The sequence below is a fragment of the Aptenodytes forsteri genome, unplaced genomic scaffold (genome assembly GCF_000699145.1).
Source record: "Aptenodytes forsteri isolate BGI_AS27 unplaced genomic scaffold, ASM69914v1 Scaffold523, whole genome shotgun sequence".
In the NCBI taxonomy this organism is placed as follows: Eukaryota; Metazoa; Chordata; class Aves; order Sphenisciformes; family Spheniscidae; genus Aptenodytes; species Aptenodytes forsteri.
Genome location: NW_008794159.1, coordinates 1,249,238 through 1,276,030, shown reverse-complemented (window position 1 = coordinate 1,276,030; position 26,793 = coordinate 1,249,238). Strand labels below are relative to the sequence as shown.

The 26,793-nt window shown below is 36.1% G+C and overlaps 2 protein-coding genes across 2 annotated transcripts in view; one reads left to right on the top strand and one right to left on the bottom strand.

Annotated features, from left to right (window-relative positions):
* Window positions 1-18,746, top strand: part of ATP2C1 (ATPase secretory pathway Ca2+ transporting 1) — a 49,999-nt gene extending 31,253 nt beyond the window's left edge. The window contains exons 14-28 of the mRNA XM_009280478.2: window positions 1,114-1,209; window positions 1,320-1,409; window positions 2,871-2,975; window positions 4,660-4,816; window positions 6,121-6,291; window positions 7,376-7,473; window positions 9,129-9,179; window positions 9,952-10,118; window positions 11,899-11,967; window positions 13,666-13,782; window positions 14,461-14,608; window positions 15,221-15,316; window positions 16,159-16,300; window positions 17,184-17,314; window positions 18,474-18,746. Of these exons, the coding sequence (XP_009278753.1) occupies window positions 1,114-1,209; window positions 1,320-1,409; window positions 2,871-2,975; window positions 4,660-4,816; window positions 6,121-6,291; window positions 7,376-7,473; window positions 9,129-9,179; window positions 9,952-10,118; window positions 11,899-11,967; window positions 13,666-13,782; window positions 14,461-14,608; window positions 15,221-15,316; window positions 16,159-16,300; window positions 17,184-17,314; window positions 18,474-18,530 (1,695 nt within the window). The 3' untranslated portion in view covers window positions 18,531-18,746. The remainder of the gene's footprint in view (window positions 1-1,113; window positions 1,210-1,319; window positions 1,410-2,870; window positions 2,976-4,659; window positions 4,817-6,120; window positions 6,292-7,375; window positions 7,474-9,128; window positions 9,180-9,951; window positions 10,119-11,898; window positions 11,968-13,665; window positions 13,783-14,460; window positions 14,609-15,220; window positions 15,317-16,158; window positions 16,301-17,183; window positions 17,315-18,473) is intronic.
* Window positions 18,747-22,037: 3,291 nt separating this feature from the next.
* Window positions 22,038-26,793, bottom strand: part of ASTE1 (asteroid homolog 1 (Drosophila)) — a 6,484-nt gene continuing 1,728 nt past the window's right edge. The window contains exons 3-6 of the mRNA XM_009280544.1: window positions 26,271-26,793; window positions 23,949-24,159; window positions 22,819-23,014; window positions 22,038-22,531 (exon numbers count right to left, since the gene is read on the bottom strand). Coding sequence (XP_009278819.1) covers window positions 22,237-22,531; window positions 22,819-23,014; window positions 23,949-24,159; window positions 26,271-26,793 — 1,225 coding nt within the window. The 3' untranslated portion in view covers window positions 22,038-22,236. The remainder of the gene's footprint in view (window positions 22,532-22,818; window positions 23,015-23,948; window positions 24,160-26,270) is intronic.

Below are 26,793 nucleotides of genomic sequence, written 5' to 3'. Positions count from 1 at the left end.
CTTTTGGCAAAAAGACAATTTATTGTGTGAACCTTCATACTGAGTAAGTACTGTCATTCTTGCTTTTTCATAATGGATGGAGTTGGAAGTAGGAGCTGGACATGAAACCAGTTGAGGTTGGGGAGTTGCTGCAAAGACTGAAGTAAATGCACAAAAGAGAAGCAAAAACAGCAGGAGTGGAAAAGCAGCAAGGTGTAGAACTAGATGTGGTTTCATGGGAGTGTTTTAAACAAGTTCTTAAATTCTCAAACTCTTCTTGATCAGGGTTGGTTTTTTTTCCACATTACAGTTAACAGAGGGTCTTGTCATTGACCTTTGTAAGCATAAATACTGGCATTTTTTCTTATTCTTTCCTTTTATTTCCTATGTTTGCTTATATATCCTGGTATTTATTTTTCTATTCTTAGAATAATAGGAATAGGAATACTGTAATTGCTTTTTCTTTACTACTAGCACAATTTGTTTACATCTGGGTCAAATCAGCTCCTTTTTACTAATTGAAAAAGAACTTGAAATGGCTGTAAAATATATTAGCTGTTAATGCTGTAGACATGAAGACTTTTTTAGGATCCTAGTGGGTTGCCTGGTTTTTATGCACTAAAAATACAGTTTTACTGTTTTTAACACCTCTCTGAGGTCTCAGCTGAGAGGCTGTTCAACTATGATTTTTTTTTTTTCTTACTGGATGAAAGTAGGACTCTGCTCTGTACTTCCATTGCCCTGCAGGGAGTATGCATTATTAACCAGGATAAAGATGAATAGGAGGAAAAAAATTAGAAAGCAAAAGAAAGAAGAAAAAAAGAAAGCATGCCTAATACTGTAAGGAAACAACATACACTGCATTTGTTTGTTTATGCTAAGGAATAAAATTGCTATTTTTTTTAAAAAATTAGTCTCTAATATATTTCACTGAACTCACTTGCCCTCAGTTTTTATTCCTTAATCTAGTACCTGCTACATTAGAAGCTGAGTAGGAGAATCCATTCACACTCAGTCATTATGAATGGCCTTTTTAAAATTTTCTGTAGTTTATAATAAAAAGCTGAGATTAAAACAGTTTATGAACCTGGTGAACATTACATTGCATACTGCCTTTGGCTGTTTGTCTTGCAGGTTACTGGGGTAGGTTATAACAGGTTTGGAGAAGTGATGCTCGATGGTGAAGTTATTCATGGTTATAACAACCCATCCATTAGCAAAATTGTTGAGGTAAGATCTTGGCACAGAGAGGTGAGTTTTAATTGATGACGTAGCACAAGAGCTTTGTATGGCGTTTACTTTGTGTTCTGTTTTCTCCCCTTTCCTTCCTCGTCTTTTAGGCTGGTTGTGTGTGCAATGATGCTTTGATTAGAAACAACACGTTAATGGGGAAGCCAACAGAAGGGGCTTTAATCGCGCTTGCTATGAAGGTGCGTACTTGATGGTGCTTTTTGGATTCATGGCAGGTGGGAAGTGTGTAGGTGGTTTTGTTGTTTTTTTTTTTCTCCTCATTTTCTTCTCCTTTGGGTCTCCTAGATTTGTACTGCAACTGCTCATCTCCTATGTTTCTTACCTATTGGAAATCTTTGGGCATTCTGAAAGATGAGAGAAAATTATTTAGAACTGAAGTAAAATCTTTATTTTCATCTTTTTGCACTTGGTACTGTCTTTTTACCTGCCACAAGCTAATTTACCTGTTGAATATTGACTGTGCTGTCTCTTTCCCAGTTCTCATCAGAAGCAGTAAGAAGTTGATAACTGATGTATTGGTGACTGCAGCATTTAAAGTGCCCTTTAAGTGCGGGGCACAGGTAGTTTGAATTGTGGACACTGATTAAATGTTTTGGTTTTTTATAATGCTGTGACACACCCATTACAGCTACTGAGAAATGCGGCAAAGCATCTTAGCACTTGATTTTTTTTTTTCTGTGATGGTGAATAAACTCGAAAACATTGAAAGATGAATGTATTACAGTCTTTCTCTCCCTGTGTAACTGAGGCCCAAGATGTATCTGTCTTCTTGCTGAGACTCATTCCAAGTCCCCAGTCTTTGACTGGAAAGGACCAGAGTGGTGTTATTTTGGCAAGAGCCCATAGAAACTGAGAAGAACAGGAGTCTTTCACATCTGTTGCTGGAAAGGGAGGTAGTGAATGAGTTGTGAAGCTCTGTAAGTACTAAGAATGGCTTACGGCAGGCGGCTGCTTCTTGCATCTTCTTTAATCGGCACTTTCTCTTGGACTTGATTAAGGGTAGAGCATGGAATGCTGCGAGTTGCATCGGGGTGGGGAAGAGAACAGCATTTGAAATGAAATGCATTTTGTCTGGAGTCTTCATGGTTAGTTTCAGATGAAATGTTTGGGTCATTCTGATCACTAAAAAAAAAAAAAGTAATTTCAGGTTGGATCATTCAAACTTAAAATCAGTGACTTGCCTTCTCCAAACACAAGACTACCACAGTCTTGTGTTACAATTTTGTAGGCCCTCCTAGTAGCAGAGAAATTATATAGAAGATATATTAAAAAAAAAAAAATGCATTGGGGCGATAGACATGTTTTGTCAAACCAAGAGTTACATTGCTAGCCATTGCAAGACTTGTGTTTGTGGATGGTCATAATCTACAAAGTATTTCAAGATCCTTGGGTCAAAGATAGTATATAGTGTTGAATGGTCTGACTTATGCTGAAGCCTGAAAGAAGCTTCTAGGTTCTTTCAGTGCTAGTTTGTCAGAAGTTTGTCTAAACTGGAACAGCGTGCTCAAAAGCAACTTCGGAGACGAAACTGGTTTTTAAGTAATGATTGTTAACTAAGATGTCTCAACAAGTCAACAAATTGCATAGCTGTTTGAAAGGAAAAGGTCCTGACATTGTGGTGGTACTTCTGTTTTATACAGATGGGTTTAGATGGACTCCAGGAAGACTACATAAGGAAGGCTGAATATCCCTTCAGCTCAGAACAAAAATGGATGGCTGTTAAATGTGTTCACAGAACGCAGCAGGTAAACTTCAATCACTGTTTCCTTGTGCGCTGGCTCTGTAGAACGGTTATCTGCCTTGTTTAATATCCTCATTTTTCACTTCAGAAGTTATGGCAGGCTGGTGGTAGTGCACAGTCCTGGGAATATGGTTTGATAATAGGCACAGTTTTAGTTTCAAGCTCTGAAGCGGAGATTAAGAATCACAAGAAATTCTTTCCATAAAAGGTATACTGGGAAATTATTTTAAGTATTTTGATATCTGAGATTTTGAATGTATACCTGGCTGTTTTTTCTCCCTTCTCCTCCCTCCTCAAACATCTAACGCAATTCTGCCAATCTTCTGCTGTTTCAGTGCTACGTAGTTACATAATGAATTAAAAGCAAGAAGATGCATTGATGTTCAATAGTAAAATTTCTTTTGTCTGAAAACACAGGTTTTCTGGTTTTGATGCAGACAGCACGTTCCCCAGTGTTGACAGATTTTATTGATGTCAGCAGTGTCCTTGATTATCAATACAAACCATTCTTTAACCTCTTTTTCTGTCTTCCAGTGCTTTTGCATACATATTTGCATTCATATTTCATTTAGACCAATCAGAATGCTTCTGTTGCAAATATTGACATAGTCACTGCCAGTCTGATAACTGGAGCCTTCTAGATAATATGTGCAACAACAGACCTTATCTTGGATTTATGGAAAATTTCCTAGTACTTCTGACCAAAAAAAGGCTTGCTGACAGTGTTCAAGTATCACAGTAAAATCTTTGCTTTGGAAACAAAAGCATTTCACTCCTTTTATCTATATGGATAATATGGTTGTATTATCCTTGTCTGTATAAAGAGTGGTGAGCAGGAATTGCCATATAATTTTCATCCACGTAAGGATTTACTGTGTGTTTTGGTATCAGCATTTTTAAAAGATTGTTGAAAAATTGGTAACAGTTTTGAAGGGAGCATAAATTATTTGAAGGCTAAGAATATGCAGTGGGTTTAGAAACTTGGAGCTCTATCAGTTAAGCCTATCAGAAAGATTGAGGTAACTTGACTACTGTGCATAAATACCTTCACAGGGAAAAAATAGATATATTAAAAAAGAGCTTTTTAGTTCAACAGGAGAGAAGATGAGAATCAGTGATTGGAAATTGAGCTGAGCAGCAATTCCTAATGGCAAAGGGGGGAAGGGAAGGGATGAGTTGATTTAGCATTGGAGTTAAGTGTTCGAGGTAGGTGGTGGATTCTCAGTCCCTTGATACCATCAAGGCTAGATGGCTATCTGGAAAATACTAGAGTTGTTAGGTATGGTACAAGGATGCAGGTGATGTTTAATGACCTGTGCGGCTGGTCAGGTGATGAGCTAAAGGTCTTTCAGGTCTAATTTTCTGTGTAGGTTTAATTTCTGTCCTTTGCATGGCCTCTTCAGTCTATAAACTGTGACCCGCAGTGTCTAATGTGTATGATGTCTACTGAAATGAGATATTGATTATTAGCTTGGCTCTTTTGACATTACCACTCTTGAACATACACTGTATAGCGATACTCAACAGATATTTAGGTTTAGAAGTGTAACTTTGATTTGCATTATGTTCTGAAGGCTCTTAAGAAAATATAGATATGCCATTCTTGCATGTGCATGTGTGTGCACTTGTGTGTGTATATATTTATATTTACATACACATGTGCACACAACAATTCTTCTTCCTTTTAGGACAAACCTGAAGTTTGCTTTATGAAAGGTGCTTATGAACAAGTCATTAGGTACTGTACATCATATAACTGTAAGGGGCAGACCCTACCTCTTGTTCAGCAACAGAGAGAGCAATACCAGCAAGAGAAGGCATCTATGGGCTCTGCAGGACTTAGGGGTAAGGCTGTTTCAGTGTCTCAAAATAACCATTTTTTTAAAAATGGCACTGCTTATTGTTTAAAAAAAACAAGAACGACCAAAAACATGAGGAATTTTTTTTCTGTTCAGTAACTGCCACTGGGTTGTTTATTTTTTCTTTAAAATGGGGGAGTGGAAAAACACATGCTGTTGCCTAAGACCTGTATAATAACATGATTAAATTGCAGAGGGTGAGAAAAGGCACTGCTGGTTCCTGTCATCTCTTGCACATGACCATAACTGAACAGTACGTTGCTATCTAATGGCTTCCATATCTCAGTAGAGATGTCTGTGGATTTTTTAAAATGCGAATGTGTTTATTTTTCTATTACTTTGGCTCCTGGCACCTTTGTGAGTTAGGCTAGCACAACTGATTGCAGGTCAGAAGATACCATTAGAATTACCTTTTATGTTAACAAGCTGTGTAGATTTTTAAATACAACTGAAAGTATTTTTCACAAGATGATTGATAGGGGGTGATTGTGGGCAAGCATTATACATGGCTGGCTTGCTTTGGCGTCTGTAAAGAGACCTCTAGGCTGTTAAGTCCATCTGCAGCTTTTTAATTTTTTTTTGAAGGTAGGGGTACTGTGTGGCTCAGGAAATTCCTAGGATGCAAATTATTAGAAACTGGGAGGATATGCTAGGAGTGGTATCTCTTTGTGCTGTTTTGTTCAGACAGTCATTCTTTGTGTCTGCTTCAGACCACTGTCAAACAAAAAAATCTAGGGTAATGTTTTGAAAAAAGTGAATTTGCTTTTCCCTTACAACTCTAATGTCATTTAAATATATTTGAATTAAGATTCCTGCTGTAAAAGACATTCCAGAAAATATTTAACATGTACTCAATGAAATCTGTCCCTCTAAAAAGAAAAAAACCAAAGCAGAAAATAAAAATATGTTAACTGATCCTCCCTTTCATCCTCTTGCGTAAAACCATGCATGTACAGAGAAACCACAAAGCTAGATGCCATTCTCTTTCCACACAGTGAACGTATAAACACTTTCATCTGAGAACAAATAGGAAAGTTATCTTTAAAACTTGCAATACATGTGTTTGGTAAAAAGACTACTCTTTAGAAGAAAGGAATATACATTAGTAGGCTATTCTGAATACTCATGATAACAGACATTGCTACCAAGGTTTAAAAAAGGTTAAAAAAAGAAAATTGCAATTCCCACCCTTTGCTTTATGCTGGCCTAGTTTAAAGCAGTTGTTTTAAATGCTGATGTAAATGTTAATTTCAAATCTTAACTTACTGTCTTTTCTTTGTCTCCTAAAAGTTCTGGCCTTAGCTTCTGGTCCTGAGTTAGGACAACTGACTTTTTTGGGCCTTGTGGGAATAATTGATCCTCCACGGACTGGCGTAAAAGAAGCTGTTACTACACTTATCACGTCAGGAGTTGCAATAAAAATGGTTACTGGAGATTCACAGGAGACTGCAGTTGCCATTGGTATGAGTAGTCCACTTCCTTTCATTTTTCACTTGTTTTCTGTTTTGGCAGTGCCTAGCTAGTGGTTGTGAAGTGTGAGTATTAAGTCTTTAACATTTGTGAGTTCTGTATATTGGGTTAACGTATGGCACAGTGGAATTAGGAGGAAAAAAAACCAAAAAGCCAACACCCTAGCCTGAAGTGGTATTTTGGTTTCAGCTTAAACTGTAGTTTTTCTAATTTGGTTAATGTATGACTTTTGCTGTTTGAGACTGTCTTTTCTTACTGTATTTTGTTATAACATATGCTTGATTTCTGATGCTTACTCTTACACCCCCAATACCACCCTCCCTACCCTTGGTTTTGGATGCCTGTCTTACAGCAACAGGGAGAAACTAAAATAGACAGTGACGATGAGTATTTAGGATGGATGTGGCACTTCAGTACTATCCAATACAGTTTTGTCCGTATAACTAAGTTTGAAGTTTAAGTACTATTAATATTTAAACAAATTACTTAACTTCTTTTTACAATATAATACATTAAAGTACAAGTACTTTAGCCAGAATATGAATTCTTTACTTACAGGGTGATAAACAAAAAGTTGAATGTGCACATAAAAAGTACCCCCCAAACTAGCAGTACTTTCTCAGTTGTTTTTTTTCCTTGTCTCCCCCATGTCATTTTTCATTTTCTGTCTTGTTATTTTTGAACTGTGAATTCTTTAGAAAGGACTGAGCTTTTGTGTTTATATGGCACCTGACACAATGAAGTAGACCTTTAGACCTAAAAAGTCTAAGGAAATAAATACCTGATTAGAATAGACTTTGTAGCATGTGTTTGTTACTCAAGAGTTCAGAACTCTTACTCCAGTGTACTGAATCAATAAGGTGTTAAGATGTTCTGCTCTAGACATTTCAAATGAAATGCTGCTCAGATAACTTACTCCAGTGTACTGAATCAATAAGGTGTTAAGATGTTCTGCTCTAGACATTTCAAATCTGAAATGCTGCACAAAAATACAGGTTTAAAAAAAAAAAAATTGGGTACTTAATGTTTTAAAAGGGTAAATTGTTATAATACCTTTTTTATTATTTATTTCCAGCTAGTCGACTAGGATTGTATTCCAAAAATTCACAGGCAATCTCTGGAGAAGAAATAGATGATTTGGATATTCAGCAGCTTTCTCAAATAACACCAAAGGTTTGTTTTGATATACTACTTACTGAAATGCAGTAAAGGATATATTTTATATTGAGGAATGCTTTTTTCTGTGGAAAGCTAAAATGTAACTTCTGAGATACAAATAATACGGTTCTAATAGAAGTAAGCAATACAGCAGATTACCAGAGGCTTTTAGAACAGAAACACGGAAGCTGTCACAGATCAAACAAGTATCTTTTGGTTTGACATATGACCATATGAAAATTTATTTCTTTCAACTCACATGGTTATCTTCTCAGTGAGTTTGTTACTTTTGTCTCTTTTAACAATTCAGTTTGTTTTTTACCTTTCAATGCCTGTAGTATTGGAACTTTCATTTTGCCACCTCTCACTTTCAGTGAGCATCATCACCTTTTTGTATCGTTAGACCATTTTATTTCTTTGAGTAGCTCAGCTCATATATATAACCTTACAGTTTGCAAGTTCAGACAGTCCATCCGTTTGTAATTCGTAAGAGGAGCTGTCTGTATCTCTAATGATTTTTAATCAACCTGAGGTCACTGGTTGAGAATTTTGAAAGGGTCTCTTTATTTAGTTACTGCTTAATACTTTTTAGTTATTAAATAACTAAATGTATTAGCCAATGTCAAAGTTGTAAATGTGAAGGCATGATCAAATACAATTGAGGTTCACGCTTGGCTATGTTGCAAAACTTATGCATCAAAATGCTGCTCTGTTTGCAAAAGACTGCAAAATTAGACTGCAGCATGCTTGAGTCTGATGTAAGCAAGCCAAAAGCCAATATTTACAGTCAAGAAATGTGCATGTCAGCTTTGTGTCTTTTCTTGGTGACTCACAAAAACAAACTTAGAAAAAAAGAACTGTGGCAAATAGTAATTTTTGGTTTATTTGGTAATACTTGTTCTTAAGGGCTGTCCACTTTAAATAACTGAAATAGCTACAAATTTACTTTGTGCATGTTTGACCTGAGACCAAATTCGTTTTCTAGGTGTTTATTTAAAATCTTATTAGGAATTAATTAAAATCAACCAATAAGATTGATATCTGTGTACAGTCTAAAGTGGCTGTTGAGAAGTCTAACTTCTTATCCAGCTTCTTAAAAAGGAAAAAGAGATGTGAATGCTATGGAGTTTATGGAAAACTAAATTCCATGTGCTCAAATTTCAATTTACAGAGAAGACCAGAGACAAAAATTCTGAAAATTAATAATTCCTTCTAAGCTGGAATCTTTATTAATTAGCTTTAAAACATCGATCTGTTTAATAATAGGCTACATAAACTAGTAAAATTGAAATGTCCTGAGTAGCTTGCCACTAGTGCTGACAAGGGAAGAGGACATTAATTGTAGTCAGCATAGCATGAATTTAGTCAGGAAGGCCAGCAGCAAGCCATTATAACTCAGTTGCTTCATAATTTCCAAAGGTTTTTAAATTGCATATTCTATCTTGAAATAAGTAGCACCAACTTTGTTTACCAGAACACACTTCGAATCTTCTTTGGAATTAATGATTTCACTCTATTAAAAACACAGCTCACTGGTGCTTCAACTTTAGAGCTAACAAGAGTATAGTTGGCCTTTTATAGTATTTTTTTTATCCTCTAGCTTTATAGAATCCAGTGCAATTCTTTACATTTCTAACATTTTCACTACTTCTTCGTTGTACTTTTAACAGGTTGCAGTGTTTTACAGAGCCAGTCCCCGACATAAATTGAAAATTATAAAGGTATGTCTTACTGGAGGCTTAAATGCTGGACTGTTGCTATGTGTACTGTTTGTGGTGCCTTTACTTAAATTATAACGTGCTACAGTGTGTCAAGATGAAATCAGAAATGCATTTGGTTTGAAAGTGAAGTGTATTTGAAAATATTACCTAGAAAAATGGGTAGTGCCCACAAGGGATAGGCAGCTGCTGGTAGGTAACATCATGCTTTCTTCTGTGTAGGGAGCTGGGGGTTGATTGAGGTTTTGTGTCACATTGCAGTTGAATTGACTAGGAACTTGAAAGAACCATATTTCTGATACTTCTCAGAACAAGATAAAAGGGCATGAATTTCAAGCCATGTCTGAGGTAATGCTTCCGTTCAGAAGTTAACAAAAGAAGGTAGCAAAGAGGGACCTACTCAGTGTAACAATTGGAACAATCAGAAAAGCAACAATAAGGAGAAGGAAGTCAAACATTGAGACTGGGTGATAATGTTAAAATGTAAATACAGTATCTTTTTTCTTTCTCTAGAGTTTTTTAGTTTCTCTTAAAGGCAGACTTTATATACCCTAGCTTTAAAATTTAGGCTGTCTGAATAAGTGAACTGAAGTTTAACCTAAAATCTTGTATAAAAATTCATTAGAATACAAACAGCTGCATTTTATTTTAGGATTTTACAGTGGAATTTTAAGAAACTGGGGGGGTTGGGGCGATGACACCAACCTTGTATCTAGTATATTTTATAGGATGGGTTATTTTAAGCCCTGATTTAAGCTCTTTTCCTTTTCTTTAGTCCCTGCAAAATAATGGTGCAGTAGTAGCTATGACGGGAGATGGAGTGAACGATGCTGTTGCTCTGAAGGCTGCAGATATTGGTGTAGCAATGGGACAAACCGGAACAGATGTTTGTAAAGAGGCAGCCGATATGATCCTCGTGGATGACGATTTTCAGACAATAATGTAGGTGGCATTTATGTACATACCTTGTGCTATATAGTTTTAATGAAATGTTGCCTGGGTTAAAAACAAAAGAAATTCCCTGAACTTGTAAGTATAGCAGCTGTTAGTGAGTTCTCCGCTAAGTCAGGAGAATTATCTTCATGGTGATTACCTGTATTATCCTCTTAAAAAAGAGCTGGGAACATAATAGTACAAGGGGCAACTAAGCATTTCTGTCTTTTTATGTATGTTAATGTAAGAATGTATTTACATATTTAGACCTTTTGCTACTTTGGTCTTGTACATAGACCAGATGTAAGTAACAAAGGAGGTTGTGCATGTATGTGCTATAAAAACTAACCTGTATTTCTGCTTCTCCAAGTAGAATTATGGTAGTAGGATATTTGGGAACATAACTGAGGTGAAATTGTGAGTCTGTTAGCTGTCAGTAGGATTAATTTTCATTTAATTTCTTACTTCAGAAGCATGAATCTTATGTAAAAATGAAAGAAAGCATTCCTCTCAAGATTTAAAAATTTTACACAGTGCTGTGTTTGTTTTCAACTCTTTAAATGTGGTGGTGTTTCAGAAAAGGAAAGGGATATAAGCTAGTTAACTATCACAGGTGAAAATAAGTTACCAACTTCTGGTAACCAGCTGTTTGTTACTTGTTCATTTTTTTTGTTTGGTGTACTTCAAAGAGAGCATAGCTAAACTTACCTTATTTTGAATTTAATCCATCAGACTTTTGAAGGTAGTGGTTGTTGGCAGAGCTGGACTGCTGTCTAGCAAGATAGCCTTCATTTTGAAATTATGCATCAATCTCAGAACACTTCAGTTTGTGTGAAAGTATGATGCTTAACCCTTGGGAAGAAGTGAAATGTAGAAGTACAGTATAAGAAAATCTACCTAGGTAGCAGTATGTCAGAGAATGGTCTGAGAGTTAAAAGGTTTCCATACTAATTCAGCCAACAGCAACGTGCTGTTGTGCATAAACAAAAGGGAGAAAGGAATCATTTTAAGATATTCAGAAGAGTACATAGGAAGGACATCTGTGGTAAGTACTTAACTTTACTTGGGCTTGATGAGGCTTTTGCTGGAATGCTTTATTCAGTTTTGCTCACTTCATCAGGAAAGATCTCAATAGGAGAGTGAAAAGAGTGGTGAACACTAAGGGAAAAAAATGTATGAGCTTCCATAGTTTTACATCCTTCCCCCAACCCCTTTAATCTTTTCGTCTTAAAAGTTACAAAAGGAATACTGATTAATTGTTGTTCTTGGCTATTGGGGGAATGGAAGAAAGAAATCAGTTTTGTTTGCAGCAGAGTAGACTTGATCTAGGTAGACTTTCTCACTGCTGTAATTGCAATAATGTGATAGGCAAGTTGTGACACATGCTAGAGGTTGAGAAGATGGTCTATACATATTTCATTCTGGTACAGCAAGAATCCATGGTCTTCTAAAGTCATGCTATATTTCTATGGTTTTGTAAAAGTGTGTGTGTTTTGGTTTTTTTTTAAATTATCTAACTTGAATCGGAAGGTCTCATCAAGGATGATGGTGAATCTTGAACAAGGAGATTTTACTATTGACATTTCATTTTGAAAGTTAAGAAGCTGGAAAAATAACGGTTGTGATTAATCTCATAGTCAAGTTGAAAAACAATGACTGCCAATCAACTCCATTTGTTTCTTGACATCTGTGTTGCTGCTTAAAGTAATAGCTTTTTTTGGTTTATGTTAAGCTTTTTTTGGCAGTAGTCTCATTTGTCTAGTGATGTAATCTTTGTTTTTAATTGCAGGTCTGCAATTGAAGAGGGTAAAGGAATTTATAATAACATAAAAAATTTTGTTAGATTTCAACTGAGCACGTAAGTTTGAAAAGCTGACAATATCAGAAGGTTCTAACCACACTGAATGAATCAAAGCATCATGAAGCAGATGCTGCATAAACTCATATGAACATTTTAAATTTCACGTAGGATGCTGATATGCTATGCTTTTGAATTTTCAGTATTTTGTATTTGGTGGCTTGTTTCATTTTTAACCAGAAAATAGTGCAATAAACAGACATCTATCTTTGTCGCAGTTCTTCCTGTTAAGATGTGAAAAGTCAATAACTGAGAGGATAGAGAGAAACAGCATAGCTACCTTTGGGTCCTTCTTTAAAGAGAAGTTAGTAGTTATTCCCTCCTTAACCAAAACATGTATATCAAACGGAGGAAACCAGGGAAACGGGAGGTTAGTTTCTCTAATCTGTATACTGATTTGTGGAATGAGTTAGCTCTGTGAAGCTGACTTCCTTTTCTTGCGTATAAGGATCCCTATGCTAACTATATCATATGTACGTAAGACAAGAAGATGAGTTCATTCAGCCTTAGTTTCAAAAATTTTGTGAGTTTGTCTTATTGAATCTGGATTCAGGAACATGGTTTTCCTCTTGGCCACATCGTTCATGTACTTTTTTGAAGCCTTCATGGCATTTCAGAGTGGTTGAATAAAGTTGCAGAAATTAAAAAAACAAAACCAAAAAACCCACCAAAATACCACAAACACCAAATACCCCCCCAAAAAAAACCCTCAAAGCAAAAAAAAAAAAATCCCCTCAAAGCAAAAAAAAAAAAATCCCCACCAAAAACCCCCAACACAACAAAACCCAGAAAACACCAACCTCTTAAAACTTGCATAAAAATTGTAAGAAGTGTCATATGCTTTGAATCTTGACTAGTCCTGCATTGGTAGAAGATAGAAATCTGCTTCTGAAAAAGCATAGATATTCGAGGAAAGTGTGCTTGCCTGTTAGCTTTGGGAATGGTAGCCTCAGGTTTTTGATGAATGAGTTACCCTTTTTTTTCTGTCCCTCTTTGCAGGGAGAGCATAATAGGGTTCAGTAGAGTGCTAAATTTGGAAGAATTATAAGCCTTGCTCTCTTCTTGTTGGTTATGAAACCACTTAATCTTGCACTGAAAGCAATTAGTGCATACTTGTTTAGAGAGGTTTCTAATACCAAGCTTGCAACCAGCTAATCTGTTTTTAGTCTTTTGCCCAGCCTTCTCATCTTGCTAATAATGAGGGGTGGTATAGGTACTTTTAGGGAGCTTGGGTGGTACCTTGCCTTGACTGATTAGTCAAACTAGTGACATGTGCACAGAATGGTTATGTTTACATCAAAAGTGTAAAAGCAGTTTGTTTTTCAAAACCGTGTTTAGAAGTTCTGCTTCTGGCACAATAAAAGTATAGGACCCAATTCCCCAGTAAAAAAATCAATTAGGTGAAGGTGAGTGATAACTCTGAAATGTTATCTTAAAGTTTGGGAGGTTTTTAAGACACAAATTCGCTGTCTTTTTGTTGCCAAAACAACACTATGTTAAATATGGACTGTGTCAAGATGAGTATTGTAAATGAATTCATGCTCTACCTTTTAAAGTTAGGCTTACATCGGTCATGATTCACACTGTCAAAATCTGTATCTACTCTTAAACAGTTGAAGTGTTGATTACAAAGCAGTTATCAGTGGATCTTCAGAAATGTTCCATGCTGACAGTTATAAAAATGGATTCTTTCAACAGGAGTATAGCAGCACTGACTTTAATCTCACTGGCTACATTAATGAACTTTCCTAATCCTCTCAATGCCATGCAGATCTTATGGATCAATATTATTATGGATGGACCTCCAGCTCAAAGGTAAGTAATTACTTTAAATTCCATTAGATACCTGTAGTCCTTTTATTGCAGCAAGGAAAATGGTTGCTCATAAAGGAAACTGTGAAGTATTAAACTTCAGTGAAATGTTTCTGAAACAGCAAACTTTTTCTTTGAATAACAGTGTTTGCAGTATAGTTTTATGTTCATTCCTTTCGGTTTCCTTTAGTATCTAATGATAATCATGGGGGCAGCATGGATACCTAAAGATACACAGATATGCCCATGAAACTTGCATGTAGGATTCTGGCTTCGCTCTGGGTTCTTCCTCTGACCCTCTTCACTGCAGATAGATGGTGGAGGGAGAGGTGGAAAGGAACTAGCAGTAAATTCCTTAGCTAGGTTGATCACAGTAACGGAAATGGGGAACATAACTAATATTGCAGCTTCCTTTAAAATTAACATCTGGTAATTTTAATACTGTCTGATACCATGTATTTATGGACTCTCAAACTGCAGTATTAGAATATTGCCTGTTACTAATACATGTAACTCAGTTTTCTGTAAGTGAAAATACCATATGCTTATTTGAATGAGATGATTCTTAGGCTATAGAGAGATTAAAATCTTTCTTTCAACTCAGAAAATCTAGTCCTTAAGTTAGAAGCAGTGAATTATTTTTATGATGATAAAAATCTAAGATGTTCTTTTAATTGTAGGTCTTGGGGTGGAGCCTGTGGATAAAGATGTTATTCGGAAGCCTCCAAGAAATTTGAAGGACAGCATTCTGACCAAAAACCTGATTGTTAAAATACTGGTTTCATCAATAATTATTGTGTGTGGAACACTGTTCGTCTTCTGGAGAGAGGTATGACAAAAGTACAAAACTTAAAGTAGTAACAAACTAATTTAAAATAAGTCCTTTTTCTACCAGCAGTTGGAATTCAGAATTTGTATGAACTTAGTTGCAGGTCTTATTTAATAATCTCTTCATCTAGCAGATTAGAGAGGAAGATTTTCGAAGTAGTTGTTGAAATGAGGAATACAGTTGTATTCCCCAATCTCTATTTTAACACAGACTTTTCAAGGTCCCAAATCTACTTGGGAAGCCTTGGCCCATAGAAAGCAATTGTACAAACCTTATAGCCAGACTATTACGAAACAGCCATTTGATGTTCTTTTCCCAGTAGAGAAAAAAGTTGTTTGAACTTTTGGTAGTGCATCATAGAATTCTTGATATTCCATGTGCTTGCATAAATGTTTGTCAAGAGGCTTCATTTAATCACAGCTTGGAATTACAAATTGCTGTAAGTTACAGGTGCATAATTTTTGCTGTATGATTTATTAAATCAGCTTGGGGCAAACAAGTTGCTTTTGCTTTCATTTACTAGCTAGTAGAACTTGAATTACTGTAATAACTTTGTTTAGTTGTGGAGGGTTTAAAGCATGCTAACGCCATTTCATTTCCTTTCGTTGGCAGTTACGAGACAATGTAATAACACCTCGAGATACAACCATGACTTTCACCTGTTTTGTATTTTTTGATATGTTCAATGCTTTGAGTTCTAGATCTCAGGTAAGTGATTCGAGTGTCCATTTACACAGTAAGCAGAATTTTCTTTGAGGGAGGATCTTGCTGTGTTTGTTTCAAATGTTTTCCTGCAGATTTACTTCACATCTGCTATTAAGCTTCAGAGTTTCACATATTTACTAGGTAGGATTTCTTAAATTACAGATAAGTATTAGTTTCCTTAATTTGTTTACGTGATGCAGAGCTGGTAGTAATGCTTCTTTCCTGACAGGAGCAAGGAAATTTTTATTAAAAGCTGCAGTGTGGTGGTCCTTTGTATTGCTGTGTACGCTTGGTTGGTTTTTTCCTGAAAACTCTGTCAGTTCAGCATCCTTGCCAGAATCTGAAACTTCTTGAAGGCCCTAACTTTTTTTATTTTGTAACCCTAAACCCATAATCCAAGGAAAATTTCTTAAACTGTTCTTTCTGTCATGTTTTTGTTTTAAGGAAACAAGTCTGAAATTTTGTGCTAGTTGGAGAAAAGTACATTGCTAGTATACATTACTACATTTACTCTAATTTGCAGTCTATTTTCTGATGTGAATTGTCAGGGTCAACAAAAACACTTCCTTATAGTGTAGAGAGCAATCCTCTAAGGCACTGTACTTGCAGAAAAGTGAGCTCAATATACAAGTAGTTGACTATGAAGACGAGATTTGTACTCTGTTTACCAGAGAGAAAATGCAATTAGCCTGTTCAAGAACTTGTCCTGGATTATCTAAAAGGTCAACAATAATTTTTTACAGTTTTCTAAAAGTCTGGATGAAAAGAAATAGTAGTTACGAATTATTTTCTTGTATAGATAATTAAGATTACATGTACAGTGTAATGTGTTGTTTATTTTACAGGCAAAATCTGTGTTTGAGATTGGACTTTGCAGTAACAAAATGTTCTGCTATGCCGTCCTTGGATCTATAATGGGGCAGTTGTTGGTCATTTACTTTCCTCCACTTCAGAAGGTTTTCCAAACAGAGAGCCTGAGTGTCTTGGGTAAGAACAGTTCCCTTTTCAAAACTGTACATTAGGGATTAATTTGTAAATGCATTAGCTGATGGTTCTATAAGAGCACTTTCTGGCTGTTTGCATACAACAGGAATACAAAGCCTGCTGACTTTTCTTTTTTTTTTTTTAAAAAAAAAAAACCTTTTAGATGTTTTCTTTGGGAGCCATGATGTAAAAGTATATGGTACACAACTAATCAGTGCCGCCTTAAATTTCTTAGGTGCTTATGTATATTAGGTTTTTTATGCTTCGTTTTTGCCTGCATCAAGATTTATATGACAGTTTATTGGAGTTTTTTAAGCACTAGTAATCTTGCTATTTAGCAAGTTTTTTCCATAAATATAAACACCTTATTTAGAAATCTTGATCCTTTATTAAATAATGAACTGCATTGTCGTAGGATAAATAGACATGAGGATTTTAAGAAGCTATAGACAGATAATGCTGTTGGCCACATTAAGACTTACATTTATTACTTCTGTGTTTTTCTGGAGTTAAAGATAAATGATTGTCATGAAATACGTGTTTTTACGTAATTCCTTTTATTTTAGTGTCATTTCTGATGATACTAATATTTTTTCAGTATGAAGTTAATTATGTTGCTTAGTGTTCTTTGTTTTCATAGGTGTTAATAAAAATAGGGTTATGAAGTACTTCAGAAGTTTGAAATACCATGCCTGTACTTATGATTTGCGCATAAACTATGCATGTTAATCTTCTGGTCCTGCAAAAATTGATTCTTGCTTCATTTCTCCTGAACTTACCCAATTGATTGGGAGACAATTTGAAAGTCTTCTAAGTCTTGTTCTTTTGTAAGTCTGCCCTCAGCCTTAAATAGCAAATTTTAAAAAGGCTAATTATCTCTTTCCAGATTTACTGTTTCTTCTGGGACTCACTTCCTCTGTGTGCATAGTGACTGAGATCATAAAGAAGTTTGAAAGAAGCAAGGAAAAGATCCAGAAACGTGGAAGTTCTTCTTCGTCAACTTCGTCTTTTCTTGATGTATGATGCATATTGCATTCTTTTGTTTGCAAACTTAGGGATTGCTGTCTAAAGATGTAGGAGAAAGCGAAAAGATATTTGGAGGATAAAGAAATCCTGAGGGCTTTTGACAAGTCCTTTGTTTCACTGGCTAATGATGAACGTTCATGTTTCAAGACTGTTTAGAATTTAACTTCCAGCTGTGGGAGTAACAAATGAAATTATGCAACTTTGGTAACATTTTTCCTCAAACATAAATTTACTTTTGAGATTGATCGGGATTTTTTGTGTGTGGGGTTTAATTTAAGGAAAGATCTAAGCCCAAGTTCCATTTTCTGCACTTAAAAGATACAACTGTGTAAAATCCTTCTCTTAGATATAAATATTTTAGTTTGTTTTTATTTAAAACATTGTACTATTTTACTTTTATGGTGGTGGGACTTTGCTACTAATACAAGGATAAAAAAATATTTCAGAGGCATTCCACTGGGTTTAGAGTCTGTCACAAGAGTGCCATATTCTAGCTACTGTATTTATTTACTTTATCCTGCAATGTGTAAGCGGCTCAAGTACCTTGTGCTACAGTTTTTTTGTATCCCGAGGTTTTTTTTTTGCACAGGATGTGACCGCTGTTGGATCACTGTTTTTCTTTTCTTTTTCTGTGATTGAAAAGCCTATACTGCAATTTGAAGTAAATGTTTGCTTTTCTTAAAAGTGTGTTGTCTCTTTGTTTTAAAAGAAACTGGCATTTACACCAGATTAGCATGCTTGTTTTGATATAATTTTAGATATAAGCTTTGTGTCATGTCTTGTTCCGTATTTACTTTAGCTTAGGACAAGATCACCTGAGTGATTATAAGACAGTACTGTTACGGAAATGATTTGTAGTGTATTGAATTAGAAAGTGAATGCACTAATCCTCACTCTAATGGCAAAACCCCCCACCCCTCTTTCAAAGAAGCTTGGTTTTCCTTCCTCTTCCTTCTTCCACCCTGATCATAAAAATAAACTTTTTACTGGTAGTGTAACTTAAAATTTCAACCTACAGAATGACTTTTTGTGGCTAGGAAAGCATTATAATAGATTCGTGTCTTGATATGTGGAAAGTATTTTTAATATATGATAATGTCTGAATACTTTAATATTCACTAATTGGAAATGGTGTTCTTCCTCAAAATAGACTCGCAGCTGTTGTCATCAGTGTCTTCTCATCAGACTAGGACGACTCATCCCTTGAGGAAATGCAAGGAACAATCACCTAGGGAATCTTGAAAAGAGGATGTCTAAGATCTCTAGGGGGAGTTGGAGATGTAATGGTATCTCTTTTGCTCGAAAGCATGCGGATACACATCTTTTCACACTGTAGCCTGAAAGTGTAGCATTGGTATTGGCTCTGGGCCATGCTGTCACGATGGTCATCCTGTTGGTTAATGAGGAATTGTTGTAAACAGGCACTGGGATATTTCTGCACTTAACCTTTTGTTGCTTGCCCCACATGCCGTGCTCAAAATCTGAGGAGTTAATGGAAAACAAGGCAATTTGGAAAGTGCTGTATGAATTTCTCTAAGAGGCTATTTTAATTGTTGTCTTCTTTTTTCCTCTGGAGATTCCCAGACTTGGTCAGGAAGTGGGGCTGCAGACAGGTCATGAGTGCACCACTGAGTCTGCTTTACACGTGCAATTGATCCATTGCTCTGACTGACCCTGGGCCTGCTCACTATGCACATATTACCTGGACTACCAATGTGCTGGAGATCTAATTGTGTAAAGGCAAAGACTGCAGGATGTTATGTGAACTACTGAGCTGGTGGGGCCTGAACAAGATGACCTCTTGCAGAAACGCTCTCATGTCTTCAAGCAAAAGTTTCTTATTTCCAGCGGGTTCTGCCTTTCAGAAGTTAGAGATTTGTCAGTGTTCCTCCTGTTGAACTATTACCATCTTTGGCAAGTGGGGCTGTAGTTGTTCAGCATTGTTGTAGTGTGTTCAGTATTTCAGTACAATTTCAGAACACTTATTAATAAAATCCTTAGTATTCTTCAGTAAAGACAGATAGTAAAAACTGACAATGCATGCTGATGAAGAATCTCTTGAATGAACTTGGGTTTTGAGAAAGTTACAGCAGCTAAGACTTACTATGTGAAAGGTATAACTTGTTGATATTCTTCCATGGGATTTGACTGCTTTGTGCTCTGCACTTCGTCTTGGAGTCCCAGAAATCCAGATAAGTACGGAAGTGCAGATGAATGCCAATTTGTTGTCTTAGCTTGGAAGTGCTATTGCCTAGTCCGTAAACAAATTTTATGAAGTACCCCTTTCCCAGTACAAGTCTCACTTTCTGAATAAGGTATGTCAGTCTAGACAAGAAATAAAATTTCAGTCTTAAGAACAATTTTGCCGCCTTGCGGGGTGAACTTAATTGCATGCAATTCACTTTAAATATGCCAAACTAAGTTTTGCTCTGTTTTCCAATGGGAGGTGAAACAATAACAAGTAATTCATCTAGCTCAATCTCATTATTTATACAAAATGTTTGGACTGAATTCCATTGCCATTTTTTTGGCTCCACTCTTGATCATTACCCCCTAACAGCAAGTTTGAGAGGTTTTTCTCCAGAGCAATTGAATCAATAGTGGGATCTTTCCACAAAAATTAAGAGGCGTTTCATGTGGGGTGAAAACAGGCAGCAACCAAGGAATTTATTTGCTCTTAATAAAGCATGGAGTAAAGAACTTTTCAGTTTTAATAAGTAAAGGCCCTTTATTTTTTATTTTTCCTACAAAGAAGACTGAAAACATAAAATGACTCAAAAAAGAAAACTTTATTTTTTATTTTTCCTACAAAGAAGAAAGAAAACCTGTAATGACTCAAAAAAAACCTGGAACACTTGGTTTAAATTCTGCATAGTAACCCTAGAATCAGTAATAATTTTCTTCAGCACACAGGATTGGTGTATTTCATTTTATCAGCAACAATGAACAGCTGAATTCTGCATTGAGAACACATTTCCAGTTGAGTAATTCTTAATCATTGAGTCAGCACTCCCAAAGGTATTCTCAAAATGGCATGTGATCCTAGTGGTGTTTTTATCTGGAAGTGGAATATTTGAGTTTATCCCAGTCTTCCGAACTATCTAATTGAAGATACTGCTGCTCAGCAAGTCTCAAGAATTTATGTTCTCCAGCAGTTATCTAATATGGGATTCAGAGTAAATTTAGGATCTCTCTTCTCACAGCGCTAACAAAGTGGAATCAAATATGCCTGTATTTTTATATTTAAGACTTATTTTAAATGTGACTATTTCTGATGATTAAAAACCATAAGGAACTACAAGCTTGGTAAAATGAAACGGGATCGTAATGGAACAGAGGATGATTTGGATGATTAAGGATTTAAGTTTTAGTTACTAAAATCAAGAACTTTAACCCCTTTCAACTTTAAATAAAGTAATCTGATGGAAATGTGACTTTGTAGACTGCTGCAAGTAAAGTCTAGTTAGAAATGGGTTGTGAAGTTCTAGTAACTTGCTGTATGGCTGAGCGTAGGTAGGTGCCATCTGCTGGTAGTTTAATAAGTAGCAGTTTCCTACTGGAAAAAACGTTAAATATTTATTACTATCACAGACTATCTCAAAAACAGTTTTCTCATGAATATAATAGATGTTATAAACCTATTCTTGTCTCATTGAATATATATATATAGGCAGTATCGATACTCAGCTGTATGATATCAGAGATCCTTCCTGTAAGTCACAAGATCTAGTGAGTTACTTCCATGTGGATAGCTGTCAGATAGGGGACATAACCAGGACTGAAAACTGAGCGTGATGCAGGAATCAAGCTTGAATTCTGGTAAGTAATGGGCAAAACTTTAATCATTAAAGGTAGAAATAATGATTTTCCTGAATGTGAGAAAAGGTATATGGATTCTTGAGGAGAAAAAAAACAGAAATGTAGTAATTAGATTTCACGTGGGGAAGACGCTGGAAAACCAACAGTTTTATAAGAAAAGCATTTATGTAAATTGACTAATTTTGCTGGAAAGTTAGCTAATACAAAGCACAGAGAAATACTGATGATGTAGGATTTTTTTAAATATAAATTGTTTTTCAGCATTACCATGTTGATAGTAGGGGTTTGTCAAGTAACTTAGTGTACACCAGGGCAAGTTAAACAGGTCTGTAATTTTAGTATAGCCATTAGAGAAAGAAGGTTAACTTGAATGACAAGTTTGCTAATGGTAGAAGACTGTACGCAATTACTCTGAATTAGCAAACCTGTGGAAACTTGCTACCATGTGATAGCTTTGTGTGTGCATGTAAGCATTTAACTCTTAAACATACCAAAGCGGGGCGGGGGTGGGGGGAATAGAAGCTTAAGTTTCTCCCTGAGTATAGTTCAATACCCATAATACTGCAAGCACAGCGTACTCAGTTGTCACTGAGTAAAGCTAGCTCTCCCCAAAAGTACAAATACTCTACCTGTAAAGACTGATTCTACAATATTTTTAAACTTGTCAATTTCTGTTTTAATCTGATCTGTAAGATTGTAATCACTGTATTCGTCAAACACAAACTTAAAAATGGGATTTTTTTGGAAATTAGAAGTGTTCAGGGAGATGGAGGGATAGCTAACTATAAATGTTCAGGAAAAGAATTCCTCTAAAACAGTCCAGCTCTGAAATGCTGAAGAACTTTGCTCTCATTTTCAACTAGACTGATACCTTGAAAGAAAAACAAAACACAACTTTTATACAGCACCTCTTTTTTATGAAAGTGTTAGTTACAAAAGAAGTAAATTAAAAATTCCCCAAAGCAAGAATTGCTGGTAAAGACTGAATGAGGAACTTGTGTGAACACAGCTGAGCAAATTCCAATACGGTCACGTATTTTAATATAACTTCTTCCATCTGCATGGCATTAAAAATTATTCCAGGAATAATGCTTTCAGTCATCCACTCCAAGTGATGCAAACCTATTAACATTGCATAAATGCTGAGTTTCTGGTATAGCAGACCTGATGGCCTTTTTTTTCTTCTTAGACGCTTTCTTCTTTTTGCAGGACTCAGATTTGGTCTTGGTCATCTTCTGAAAGAAGTCTGGAGATACGGTTGACTCCACTGTATTTAACAAAACCTGATAAAGTTGAGTCATTTTTGGAGAGAAACTAAACAGATTTTCCACTGAAGGTGTTGATTTAAGCTCTTGATACAGTCTGTGCACAAGGGTCCCAGTGTAAAGCCTGCTCAAAGGAAGGAGAGAAGCCTCATTTAGAATCGCACCTCAGCAGGACAAGTACAGAAACATGCTGCTCAATGAAAAAACAGATCTTAACTACATACAGTATCCAACAGTGGGCTCCTGAGGGATACCTATTCCACTCAGTATTTTTCTCTGTATTAATATCTTTAAAGAAGGGAGTTCAAATGTAGTAAAATTGGCCAAAGGAGTTTGACACAGAAAATAAAACAACGTGAACACATTCCATCAGGGGCTTCTGTGGAAAGCAGGCCTCTGAAACAACCTTACCTACTTAGGTCTGGCTCAGAGAGAGGAGTGCAAAGTAGCTGGTTGAGATACAATCCCATCTGAAGACAGCACTGCCACTGGCAAAAACTGTGTGCAGCATCTAAATCAAAGTCTTTATTTTGCAATTTCTTTTCCTTCCATTTTAGAAATTCATTATATGCAATACTGTCATCTTCAGCACGTAAAACTGTGAGATCTAGGTTATAAATAAAAAAATGACATGCAAATAAATGTTCTGCTGTGAACAGTACAAAAGGTATCTACAATGTATAGGGTCTTCAAACCTCCAGTTCTATTTCAGGAAGCATTAGTAATGTTTTCAAATGTCTCAAATTGAACTTTAAGATGTAAAATTGAGTAAAAATTCAAGTATGAATATCCGTGAGAATCTGAAATTGTGAAATCAGGAATTCTATTTGTTAGGTAATTTGCTATGCTGTTCTGTGAGTGGATCAATTCCAAACAAGATTTCCATCTCACTCCCACTGACTTGGGAAGCAGGTAGCAACCACATCAGTCCAGTTTCTATAAACTAGAACCTAAAGAAACTGTATAACCCTGGCATGCGTAATCTTTGCCATCAAATGAAGGACTCCTAGAGGAAATGCCACCATAACTCTAATAGGTATAAGTATTACTGAAACAATTTCTGTGATAATTTAGTACTTTCAAATTCTCAGAATACACAGGCAGATAAAGGCTGCCTGTGCAACTCAGCATTTTTAAGTACAGATGATTTTAGAAGATGATTTTAGAAAAACTCAGGAAAAAATCCATCGGAATGCATCAATAGTATTTATTCTTTTTTGATGCATGAGTATGTTGAGCTTATGTTTTTGTAACTTTTATATCTAAATTAATCTTTTGGTCCTAAAGAAAGCATTTATAAATACAAATTAATGTTTTACAAGATGGCACAGTACTGTTTTACCTCTATAAAATGCTAAATTGATGGCTAGCACTGTTTCTCTGCTCTGTATCAATGCAAAGAATGTGACACCTCAGGATACAGTGTAAATCAATGCTAATTCATCTGACTTTGGACAACTCACCATAAATGAGGAAAAATGAATTATGGTACAGATTTTCATAGTAGCTGAACACTAAAATTGTATTCTTTGGAGACATACCTGGATCATTTGTTATCCTGTGCAGTTCTCCAGATACTATCATTAGAAGTAAAGCCTTTAATTGATGCAACTTAACTTTTGGTTCTGAACAACATATCCAGTAACACGTTACAGCAACGGGGAGTTGTAAGTGACTGGGGATAGATTCTAGCAAACTCATTTTCACTCCTAGAGTCTCCAGCAAAAGCATCTGACGGCATGATGTGGGCACCTGAAAATAAATTAAAAAAATTGAGTGGAAAAATAAAGTTAAGAGACTTTTATTTGCTGTGAGCAATTTCCAAAAGGCAAATAAGTTTGTGTTTAAACTAGCTAGTACTTCATGTTTTCGAGAAAAAATTATTTGTTTCATAGATAATCTGAACAGGAGTTTTTTAAATACTACTTAAGCTTTAAAAACTACACAGCTAAATGTTAGGTAGAAGGATAAAAGTAATTTTTTACAATTGCCTGAAGTTGGATTTTAAGATGTTTCAGCGTCATCTTCAAATCAGATGACTGAATTTAAACGCCTATGTAAAAGTTGACTTGCTTGGAAAATCTTGTAACCATAATGCATTAAAATTACATTGTGTGGCACATATATATACACATATATATACCACCTTCATTTTCTGCCTCTTGGAAGTTACCCTTGCTTTGTGAGATGTAATGGTGATATCTGTTCTTGGTATGTTGAAAACATGCTTACCTGTAATCACAATGAAATCTTAAGTGCAAAGCTTGCATTTTTCACCTGCAACGTATTAATTCCTAGCATGTTCCCTCTTCATTGTGCTATTTAACTTCTAAAAAGTGGTGTTATAAACTTTATCCGTAACTCCCTGCACGCAGCAGAATCGCAGCAGGCTGTTCAATTGTAATTCGAGTGCTTTGTGAACCTTGATTAGGATGGTTCTGCCTATTCTTAGGCAGACATCCCCACAGTAGAAGACAAACTGAAATCAGTTTTGCCTAGAGCACTTTAAAAGCAGAATAACTTTTCTTCTTCTAACCTTCTGTTGAATTGATAATGCCCTTATATTCAGTAAGGAGGGCTGTTATAATAGCAGAAGCTCAAATTCATTAAACAAACAGCATACATACCAAGACCAAATTAAGGTGTCGTCAATGTTTCTTAAAATCCCAAAACATGATTATTCAAACTCTGAAGTGTTTGCATATTGCTCGTTTAAAAGGCCTGTAACAATAACCTGTGTAAAAATAGCTATGGATCCAAAGGCCTATATACAGGTTATCTGTACCATTTAATGGTTGTAGTAGTGATAGACTGGGTTCTTATATGAACTAGCCACCAGCAAGTGATAAAAACATACAGCACAGCCCACACAGATGTGTTAACAGTTGATCTGAATGCCAGAATGGATACAGCATGTGGCTTAAATATGCAGTATTAAAAGATGCAGATTGTATTTCCAGATGTTTCAGAAATTACTGCATATGAAACCTCAGTTATGCAACTTTGGGAATGGGAGATTACTTTCCATTCACAGCAAGAGTTACAGTCTTAATCATTAGAATTTAAATATACAGAATTGCTAACGGTGACTGGAACTAACCTAGGACAACTTTCCTTTGATTACAAGTTGTTTTTGAAGTGCTGTTCTGTCTTGCAAGCAGCAGGGGTCCATGTTAGCAGGATGCATACTTGGGGCAGGTAAAACTGCTGGGCAGCTGCAAGATTCATACATGAAATAATGGCCATTTGTAGTAAAAAAGCACGGATCAGATTTTGTTTCAGAACATTGCTTTGAAACATCCATAGCTTGATCAAATAGAAATTAAGTTTCGTAGTGTTAAATTGCACTTTTCTAAATGTCATGGAACTGAGTTCCTTCCTATAATTATAAAAGCAAGTATTAGTGTAACAGAATAGACAGGATGAAAGAAGAGCTTAGAATGGAAAACGTAGGCAGATAGTGTTTAGTGTTAAATTGCACTTTTCTAAATGTCATGGAACTGAGTTCCTTCCTAAAAAGCAAGTATTAGTGTAAAGTGTAACAGAATAGACAGGATGAAAGAAGAGCTTAAAATGGAAAACGTAGGCAATACTACATATACACACAACCAACTTTCCATATAATCTGTCTTGGTACATTTGGTGGGGGGTGGGAAGGGAAGGAGATAAAGGCAATCTATGTAGCTTCTCAAGTACCACAGGCCAAGCTCAGAGCCCTGTACAGGGCTGTATGAAGTAGTTACTTACTGAGGTGGCTTAGTTCAGGCATCACATTTAGCGATCAGTTGGCAAGCATGAGTCCCAACTATTTTTTGTCACTCGTGAAACACTGTTAAGCGTGATCTGTGGTGACAACCATTTACCTCCGTTAACTTGTCCAAAGGAAAATGATCATCACAAAAATCTGTGGGTAGGCTTGCTGCTTGAACAAATGTTTTTTTAAGCGTCTTTTGGAGTCTGTCAAATTCACATACAAGTGGCAGCTCGTTGGTCTGCTTACTTGGAGAAGCAGCTTCAGCGTTTTGAGATACTTTCAGAAGCAGTCCATAGATAACTTGTCGAATGGGCAAAGCTGTGCTGTGTGCGCTAGGTCTCTGCATGTTCTCCACCTGAACGTGGAGGAAGGTACTTCTTAGTATCAGGGCATCGCTGATGAATGGGGCCAGCTTACCTTTTGCCAAAGCATCGAGTACCCACCGTGGTAAGTCTGCTTTCCTGGCAGCCTCACATTCATACTTCCCAGTCTGAAAAAAGTCCTCAAGATTCACGTCAGACGGAGTATAATCCTCCATCGAAGCGCACAGAAGCTCCTTTGTTTCTTCCCTCTGGTGTTTCTTAAGGTATTTCAGCACATTGTCGATAGCCTCGGCGGGCTCGGCAAACCGG